The sequence below is a fragment of the Cricetulus griseus genome (genome assembly GCF_003668045.3).
Source record: "Cricetulus griseus strain 17A/GY chromosome 1 unlocalized genomic scaffold, alternate assembly CriGri-PICRH-1.0 chr1_0, whole genome shotgun sequence".
Taxonomy (NCBI): Eukaryota; Metazoa; Chordata; class Mammalia; order Rodentia; family Cricetidae; genus Cricetulus; species Cricetulus griseus.
Window position 1 is genome coordinate 112,849,084 of NW_023276806.1, and position 10,602 is coordinate 112,859,685.

Consider the following 10,602-nt stretch of genomic DNA (forward strand, 5'->3'; position numbering starts at 1 on the left):
GCTGCTTGCCAGCCTTTATTAAGGAACGGGATTCTTGGGCCAGGGTCTCCGCTCTGGTAAGCTTATGCTCTCTCCACTCTCAAGATGCATTAAAGCTTGTCTGCAGAAGGATCCGAGTGTCCTGCGTGTATTTCTTGCCGGTGAGAACATACAGCGCGCGGGACATATGGTGCCGAAACCCGGGAATTTGTTAACATCGCTGGCACTGCGGAGACCTCTCTAACGGGGCGGATTCAGAACTGCAGGGTGGTAAGTTCGGAGAGGTATGCCTTATTCTGACACCTTCTTTTTTGACTTTGCTTTTAATTTGTCACCACTATGGGATGGAAAAGCCTTAATTCTAGTCTTTATTCTAATTTTGTTCACATTGGTCTTATATTATGCCCACCGTGGCTAGTGTTCCAGTTCGAGACCAAGCTTACCCCAGGTAGCCTCCAGCATAATGGGCTCTTCAAAACAGAGAGACCTAATTAAAAACTGTCTAGAGATTGAGGCTTGCCGTCCCATGGTAGCAGAGAGTCAAAAAGTGCTTAAAGAGGTACAGGATAATATATCAGAAACCGAACGAGATGAGAGAATAGGAGCTCGAAAAAGGAAGGACATGTCCAAGGAAAAAGGCCCTCCCCAGGATATAAAAAAAGGGGGAGAGAAAATAGGGAATAACCGGACACACTCCAGTAAATTTAAGAGAAATAAAGACTCAAAACCTAGCCTCTGCCCTACAACGAAACTAGAGGCCTTGGAGCTGAGCAGCTCAGACTCTGAGATTTTAGACTCTAGCAAGGAAGCAGAGCTAGAGGAGGAGGCAGCACGATACCACCCCGATAGATATCGGCTGCCAAAAGTGAAAGCAAATATGAGGCCATCGCCTGTTAATCCAGCGGGTGTACTTCCATCAGCACCCCCATTATTTGGTACTGACTCTTTTTTACCATTAGAGGAGCGAAGGAAATTGCAGATGGCTTTCCCAGTCTTTGAAAATGAGGGGGCAAGAGTACATGCTCCCGTAGACTATAATCAGATTAAAGAATTGGCTGAATCAGTCCGGAAGTATGGGGTCAATGCCAATTTTACAACAATACAAGTAGAAAGACTAGCAAACTATGCTATGACACCCACTGATTGGGAGACAACAGTAAAAGCAGTGCTCCCCAATATGGGACAATATATGGAGTGGAAGGCTCTTTTTTATGATGCAGCCCAGGCACAGGCAAAGGCCAATGTCACAGCAGAAAATGAAAATCAGAGACAATGGACCTTTGAAATGCTGACAGGACAGGGGCCACATGCCCTCAATCAAACTAATTACATTTGGGGCGTATATGCCCAGATATCAGCTGCCGCCATTAAAGCATGGAAGGCATTGACAAAAAGGGATGAATCAGGTGGACATCTTACAAAGATAGTCCAGGGGCCCCAGGAGCCATTCTCAGACTTTGTGGCCAGAATGACAGAGGCCGCTAGCCGGATATTCGGTGATGCAGAACAAGCCATGCCTCTGATTGAACAATTAGTCTTTGAACAAGCAACTCAAGAATGCCGAGCAGCCATAGCCCCCCGGAAAAGTAAAGGTTTACAGGACTGGTTAAAGATCTGCAGAGAACTCGGAGGGCCACTTACTAATGCAGGCTTGGCCGCAGCCATCTTACAAACCCAAAGGCGCCGAAATATGTCTGCCTGCTTTAACTGTGGAAAAACAGGGCACCTTAAAAAGGACTGTAGAGCCCCTGAAAGGATTAGAGAAGTGGAGTTGTGCAGGCGCTGTGGAAAAGGTTATCATAGGGCCAGCGAATGCAAATCTGTGCGGGACATAAAAGGTAGGCTTTTACCCCCTAGGGAGGAACCTAAAGCGTCCCAACCAAAAAACGGGCCGCGGGGCCCATGGTCCCAGGGCCCTCAGAAATATGGGAACCAGTTCCGGAAAAGCAACTCAGAGAAGGAAGGGACTCCCGAGGACACTCCGGAGTGGACCTGTGTGCCGCCTCCGACTTCTTATTAATGCCCCAAATGAATGTTCAGCCGGTCCCAATCCAGTCTCCGGGGCCTTTACCCCCCGCTACCATTGGGCTTATTTTGGGCCGAGGTTCCTTGACCTTACAAGGACTCATTGTGTATCCTGGAATCGTAGATCCATATCATAAGGAAGAATTCCAGGTCCTCTGCTCCAGCCCTCGGGGCGTGTTCTCCATAAAGCAGGGAGATAAGATCGCACAATTAGTGCTATTGCCCTCCCCTGGGGATAGAGAGAATTGCACCTCCCGAAAAAGAGCCTTGGGCTCTACCGGTAATGATTCAGCATATCTGGCCATACCCCTAGATGAGAGACCAACTATGAAATTATTGGTTAATGGAAAAGAATTTGAGGGGATTACAGATACAGGGGCGGACAAAAGCATCATTTCATTGCATTGGTGGCCGAAATCCTGGCCTACTGTGGTTTCATCTCATTCTCTTCAAGGCCTTGGATATCAATCCTCTCCAGCTGTTAGTGCTGCCGCCTTGGTCTGGCGGAGCACTGAGGGCAGGCAGGGACGCTTTACCCCTTATGTTTTGCCCCTCCCAGTAAATCTGTGGGGGCGAGATGTGTTACAAGCCATGGGCATGACCCTGACCAATGAGTATTCCCCTCAGGCATCAGCTATAATGACAAAAATGGGCTATGTACCAGGAAGGGGCCTGGGCAGAAGGGAGCAAGGTAGAATAGAGCCCATTGAACAAAAAGGGAATCAAAGTAGAAAAGGACTGGGTTTTATTTAGGGGCCGTTGAGGCTTCACGACCCATACCATGGAATACAGAGGACCCGGTATGGGTCTCTCAATGGCCATTATCCTCTGAAAAGCTGGAAGCAGTCACAAGACTTATACAGGAGCAAGAACAGTTGGGGCATTTAGAAAGTTCTACTTCTCCCTGGAACAGCCCAATTTTCATTATCAAAAAGAAATCTGGAAAATGGAGGTTGCTCCATGACCTGCGGGCTATTAATAACCAAATGCGCCCTCTGGGCCCTGTCCAGAGAGGCCTCCCTTTGCTTTCTGCGCTACCCCAAAATTGGAAGCTTATTATTATAGATATTAAGGACTGTTTTTTCTCCATCCCCCTCTTTCCTCGGGACCGGCAAAGGTTTGCCTTTACTGTTCCCTCACTCAATCACATGGAGCCAGACAAGAGGTACCAATGGAGAGTGCTGCCACAGGGCATGGCCAATAGTCCAACTATATGCCAATTGTATGTCCAAAAGGCATTGGAACCTGTTAGGAAGCAGTTTACATCCATGATTATGATTCACTATATGGATGATATTCTTATCTGCCATAGGAAGATAGAGGTCCTGCAACAAGCCTTCCCCATGCTGGTAGCTGAGTTAAAACAATGGGGACTGGAGATAGCATCAGAGAAGGTCCAGGTCTCAGATACCGGTCTCTTCCTAGGCTCAGTAATTACCCCAACAAAAATAATCCCACAAAAAATAGAAATACGCAAGGATCATCTGAGAACCTTAAATGACTTCCAGAAACTCTTGGGGGATATAAATTGGCTGAGACCCTTTTTAAAGATCCCCTCTGCAGATTTAAAACCCCTTTTTGACATCCTGGAAGGTGAGCCTCATATTTCTTCCCCCAGAAGCTTTACTCCAGCTGCTTGTCAAGCCCTACAAAAAGTGGAAAAGGCCTTGCAGGATGCACAATTGCATCGCATAGATGAGACATTGCCATTCAGCCTATGTGTCTTTAAAACGGCTAAGTTACCGACCGCCGTCTTATGGCAGCATGGGCCGTTGCTTTGGATTCACCCAAATGCTTCCCCCGCTAAGATCATTGATTGGTATCCGGATGCTGTCGCGCAGCTCGCACTTCGGGGAATAAAAGCAGCTGTCGCTCATTTTGGCAGGGACCCTCATCTCTTGGTTGTACCTTACACTGCTGCACAAATTCAGACTCTAACAGCTACATCTAATGACTGGGCGGTGTTGGTTACCTCCTTTTCAGGGAAAATTGATAATCATTTCCCAAAACATCCAATCCTACAATTTACACAAAATCAGGCTATAGTGTTTCCACAGATGACAGCAAAGCATCCAATCCCGAATGGGACGGTGGTTTATACTGATGGTTCCAAAACCGGTGTAGGGGCTTATGTTATAGGGAATAAGGTAGTTTCTAAACAATTCAATGAAACCTCACCCCAGATCGTTGAATGCCAAGTGGTGCTGGAAGTCCTTGAGGCCTTTCCGGGGCCACTTAATATTGTATCAGATTCCTCCTATGTGGTTAATGCAGTCAACCTCCTTGAAACTGCTGGTATAATACGACCCTCCAGCAGAGTTGCAGGTATCTTTCAAAAAATACAAATTACCCTATCAAACAGGAGGTTCCCTGTTTTTGTCACCCATGTTCGAGCACATTCGGGGCTCCCAGGACCTATGTCCTCTGGGAATGATTTGGCAGACCGGGCCACAAAGCTGATGGCTGCCGCCTTGTCCACCCAGATACAAGCTGCACAAGAATTTCATCAGCGCTTTCATGTGACGGCTGAAACCTTACGCCGTCGATTTGCTTTGACAAAGCAGGAGGCTAGACAAATTGTTACTCAATGTAAAAACTTCTGTGAATTTTTACCTGCACCTCATGTAGGAATAAATCCGCGCGGCATTAGGCCGCTGCAGATGTGGCAAATGGATGTTACACATGTTGCCTCCTTTGGAAAGCTCCAATATGTTCATGTCTCAGTGGACACCTGCTCAGGCATAATTTGTGCCACGCCTTTGACAGGGGAAAAGGCCGCGCATGTGATTCAACACTGTTTAGAGGCTTGGGGTGCCTGGGGTAAACCTCATATCCTAAAAACAGATAATGGGCCGGCTTATACCTCTCAAAAGTTCCAGCACTTCTGCAGACAGATGGAAATTACCCATCTGACTGGCCTACCTTATAACCCTCAAGGACAAGGCATTGTGGAACGTGCCCATCGCACACTTAAGTCTTATTTAATCAAACAAAAGGAGGGAATGGGAGCATCCTTACCCTCGGTGCCAAGAGTTGCAATATCCATGGCACTCTTTACCCTTAATTTTCTAAACACCGACGCTCAGGGCCATACCGCGGCCAAGCGTCATACCTCAGAACCTGAGAGGTCAAAGGAGATGGTAAAATGGAAAGATATCTTAACTGGTCTTTGGAGAGGCCCGGATCCTATTCTCATAAGATCCAGGGGGGCGATATGTGTTTTTCCACAGGATGAAGAAAATCCTCTGTGGATCCCAGAAAGACTCACCCGAAGAGCCCCTTCGGACCTTCAAAAGTCGGAACTCCACCCTCTCCCCGGGAGTTGAGAGCCGCTATTGTTATCCAGATTAACTCCTGTCCTTGACAGAGAGAAAGGGGTGGGGGTGGGATTGTTTGGTGCAGCCGTTTGCGGATTGGTGTTACTTCTGGCTGGTCTGTAAGCTCTAGGCTCAAAACTAAAGAGAGATCGCCCAAGCGCTTCCACTGATATTTGGCTAACTATGCTTAAGCAATAGGCCGCCGGCCAGACAGCTCTTGCACACCCGGAGCCTAGGCTCATTGCACAGGGTAGAGTGTCTGGTTTGAGCAGCCCATGAGGGTGTTGAGCAAAGGCATCGCACAGAGTTGCCTAGTATGCAGGCTTCTCTGAGAGGTATGTTGTCCTGCATAAGGGTTGCCTGCCCCAGTCTCCCTTTCCCAGAAAAACGGCAGAGGACAGGTCGAGAGTGCTTCGGGTCAAGCTAACAGCCTGATGGCGACTCTTGTACACAGTCTTAATGTTTGATTTGGGAAGGTACAACCTCTGTCTCTATCCCTCAACATATGGGTGACCTATTTGCTTGTAAAAATATAAAGCCTTATCATTAATTAAAAAAAAAAAGGGGATATGTAGGGAGCCGTTCCTGCATTATCCATTACAATGATGGTGCCTGCAGACACCAAAATGTAAATTACTTCACAGGCGCTGGGTAATCTCCATTCCTTTGATCTCTGCCTATCCCGTGGCTCATTTGGCCTGAGGAGCTGAAGCCATTCATAGGGTAACACGTCCCAGGCGGCTGCTTGCCAGCCTTTATTAAGGAACGGGATTCTTGGGCCAGGGTCTCCGCTCTGGTAAGCTTATGCTCTCTCCACTCTCAAGATGCATTAAAGCTTGTCTGCAGAAGGATCCGAGTGTCCTGCGTGTATTTCTTGCCGGCGAGAACATACAGCGCGCGGGACAAGGTAGGACTAGGAGATGAGGAGAATTCTGGGGAAGGTAGGCAGAGAGAGACAGAAAAGAAGCACCATGTAGCTGCCAAAAGGAGTAACAGGTCCAAACCCTTCTCTGGTAAGATAAGACCACGTGGGATTACTTAGGTTAATAAAAATGAGTTAATAAGTAAGACAGAGATAGCCAATAAGACCCCATGAATGTGGGTGTCAGTGCGGAGACCTTGGAAATCTATGGGTCAGTACTTATTCCTAGCATAGGAATGGACTTTGGGATCCCATTTCACATAGAGGGATACTCCCTCAGCCAGGGGAGGGCCTGGGCCCTATCCCAAAGGATATGACAGACTCTGAAGACCCCCCCCCACCCATGGAAGGCCTCACTCTCCCTGGGGAACAGAAATGGTATGGGATAGGTAAGGTGTTAGTGGGGGGCAGGGGAGGAGGGGAGGGAGAGGGAACTGGGATTGATATGTAAAACAATGTTTCCATTTTAAATAAAAATGGAGGGAAAAAAAAGACTTCAAGATGCAGGCCCAAATGAGTCATGGGGTATCTGCTGCATGTGTTATGAGGATTTGTCCAGTATATCTCCTCTTGTAGTGTTGGAGAAAACTATTGTCTATAACAACATTGAAACATTAAACAAAATAAATATATTCCAATAAAGATGTCCAAAAGGAGGTACAAGTGTCAACGTATAAATATGAAAAAAAATATCTATAGAAAAAGCATAGAAAAGTAGGGAGGCAGTTGAGAGGCCAGAAAAGGCTTTGCATTGTCACATGAAAGCATGCATCTACTCTGAAGAAAATACCAATAGTGACTTAAACCACAGTCCCTAGAGTACATGTAGAGGGTTAAGATGCTGCTGGCTTTACCCTGGTTTGTTGAGGAAATGTTTGTGCAACAGGAAGAACAGTAAATGAGACACTGAAAGCAGTGTCTTTGCTTTCCTGTCTACACAGAGCCCTACATACTTGTAAAAGTTAACCCTCTGGTTAGGAAACATGTATCCCACTGTTCAGGAAACACTGCATTTCAACATTCAGTTCATGTGCGGATCTTATCTCAAACTTTTCCTCAGGGCTTGTGAAAGAAGGACCTTGTCATAAACCTAAGGAAAATAACTGTGATCCTATGCCCTCTGGTGGCCCTGCTGTTGGAACTATCAGTTATGGAGCAGGAAAAAAGAAAAGATAATGATGTGCCTTGGAATCAAGCCCTGTTACCAATGAAGCCCAATGGGATGTATGTTATAGTATGATTGGTATGATTGTATACTATTTCCTGTAGTTATACAAACTAGGAGGAGAAACAGAATGCTTCCAGAATGACTCAACACTCCTCCCTCTGCCTGCTCCTTCCCCTCCCCTTCTGAAACCCTCACCTTCTACCATAATAAGTTTTCTGTTTTCCAAGGAAGACAACCCTATTGACATCATTCCTTGACACTGCATTCCTCCCGTGTGCAGCTTCTTGCTATTCCCACCCCACTGCACTCACTGGGATCATTGTCAGCTTCCTTGCTGTCAGTTATCTGTCAGTCTTGTCTGTGCACTGCAACTAATTCAGTTTTAGTTTTTGAAATTGCTCTATTTTGTTTTCTACTGGCACACAATTGCTTTTTTAATATGTGTGGACATAATGCATTTTTTTCCTGAAAATGTTATGCCACCAACCAGTACTTTGAAATAGCTTCAAATCTATAGAAAGTTAATGTAATACTAAAACTAATTATATACCTAATCAATCCAGCTATCCTTCAATCAGACTTACCCTCTATCATCATCCCTAGATACCAAATAATTCCCAATGAAGTACCTTGAGCACATAGTCATAGTGTCATTATTATACACAGAAACTTAACACATAGTTTTCAACTCAGATGTAATACTTAATTTTTTCATGAAACTAATGTTTCATACTCAAAACATACCTTCTTGCTGTCTCATTTTGGCCTTCATCCAGGATCCCATTGAGGATAATGTATTACATGCATTGGTGGTCATAACTTTTTAGTCTGCTTTTGTGTTCATGTGTATGAAGGTGAATAGGTGTGTGTGTGTGTGTGTGTGTGTGTGTGTGTGTGTGTGTGTGTGTGCGCAGACCAGGAGGCAACCTTACTTGACCTTTTCAGGACATCCACCTTGGTTTTTGAAGCATGGTCTTTCACCGGGACCTAAAACTTGTCCAGTAGGCTAGGCTGGCTAGCCAATGAGCCCTAAGAAGTGTCCTGTCTCTACCTCCCCATATCTGGGGTAACAAGTGCACATCTCCATGCTGCAATTTCCTTGAAGTGTTTTAATCTCTTTGTCTTTTTTATTTTATTATGTTTCTGCACTTCTTGATGTCATCGTGGTATCTGTGTAGCCTTTGCACGGAAAGTAATATAGAAACTTGTAGCATAAGGTGGTCCTGGGTATTGAACTTAGGCAGTCATGCTTGGCTTCACTAACTGAGCCATGCCCCAGAACTCTAGTGTCTTCTTTAATCTAGAAGAGTTTCCTTATCTTTTATTTGACTTTAGATAACATTTTGGAAAGTTTATCATAATGAAACTTATCCTATAATCTACACTTATCTTATTATTTCCTAATTGTAGATTCAGCCTGAACATTCTGGCAAGAGAATAACATAAGTATTTCTCCCCAGTACATGACAAAAAAGAGAAGAAAACAAAAAACAATACTCTGTCCCTGAAGAGGGAAAGTTTTACCACTTGGTTATGATGATGACCACTATATCATCCCATTATAAAAACACATGTTTTTTAATCTCTTTATAATAAATGAGTTATCTGTGAGGCGATGTTTGGAAACACTGCGAATATCGTATTTCCCCAGTAACATTTTACCCATTGTTTAGCATATGTTACAGAGTCTCACCTATATTAATAAGTGACTGCAAGTGATAATTTTTCCATTTGTCACTTCTGTGTCTCTCTCAGCTGGTATTCTTCTCCAGAGCCAGTGAGGTGACACAGCAGGTAGAAGCCCTTGTCACACAAGGATGACAACCTGAGTTTGAACCATAGAACCCATGAAAAGGGAGGAGAGAACAACTGACTCCACAAAATTGTTCTCTGGCCTTTGCACACATGCCATGGCACATGCTATGGGTACAAGTGCAAGCCCCCCAACACACACTTCATGTACACACACACACCAATATGCGAGTTCTATTTTAAAGACTATAGCAGACTTAATGATGATGGTGGCAGTGATGGTGGTAATTTAGAAAAGGCCTCACTCGTTAGCTCCATCTGAACCAAAGTCATTATGCAGCCAAGGGTAGCCTCAAAATCACAGCCTCCTAAGTTCTAGAACTACAGGCATGAGCTACTACTACATGGTTGTCTTTTTACTCAATGGGCTGTAATTCTTTGTATCATTATTCGTTTTGGTATTCAAATTGCACCAAGTTGGTCAGCAAGCAGAACACTTATACACTTAAAAAGAAAATATAAAAATAATAACAAAAAATTTTAGCCCAAACATCAATCAGTGAATATTAAGTTCCTATGATACAACAGATACTGTTTGAGGTTCAGGAGCTACAGACTCAGAACAAAACCAAGTGCCTGCTCCCATTTAATACAACTTCCAACTTCAACAAAAAGCAGTAAACAAATGTAGAAAGAGGAAAGGCTTGTGGTGTGAACTAGCTCTTTAGGAAGGAGACTCCAAACCTACCCCTACCTTCTATACATAGTCTAAAGTGTGAAGGAGGGGAGAGGATACCATGAGATCCCCATGGTGGCTGAAAGGCTGAAAAGACTAACCTGCTGTGTTCACAGAAAGAGTGCATGAATTTAGCTCCTACAATGGTATTTCAGGACGTTTGGGAGACCATGCTATGTTGGTTTGCCATGTTCTGGAGCACTGGAGACACCTGAGTTGGGAGGATCACTGCTTTGTTTCTTTAGCAGGTATTGTCTACATACCTGAAAGATGAATGATGAGAAGCAGGGACCAGAAATTAGAGATTTCCAGGCCACAGAAACATGAAAAGCAAGAACACGCTGGAAGAAGGTGTTGATTCCAAGTATCAGCTTGGTTAGGCTGGAGTACTGCATTTAGTGAAACACTAGCCTAGGAGTTGCTGTATAAATTATATATCAAATCCTCTGTAATTTTAAATTAGAGGTGAACCAAAACATTACATTATTAAAAACAACTCTAAGATGTTATGAAATGTCAGTAATCTTTACTTTTAACAAAGTCCCATGTATTTCTGTCTTGTTTGCATTAATAATTGAAGAAATTATTAAATTTCAGGTGGAGTTTGGAAAAATATGTTATTATTTCCCACCTAATTTTATGGATCCCAGATAAAGAATCCTAATTCCCATACCATAAATAAGTGTAATTATTATGTGCCAAT

At 44.4% G+C, this 10,602-nt stretch overlaps 1 protein-coding gene across 1 annotated transcript; it reads left to right on the forward strand.

Moving 5' to 3' along the window:
* The first annotated feature begins 440 nt into the window (after nucleotides 1-440).
* Nucleotides 441-2,034, forward strand: LOC113832931 (igE-binding protein-like). Its single transcript, XM_035451726.1, has one exon. It carries the CDS (start codon nucleotides 443-445, stop codon nucleotides 1,997-1,999), a length of 1,557 nt encoding a protein of 518 aa, XP_035307617.1. The 5' UTR covers nucleotides 441-442; the 3' UTR covers nucleotides 2,000-2,034.
* The last annotated feature ends 8,568 nt before the right edge of the window (nucleotides 2,035-10,602 follow it).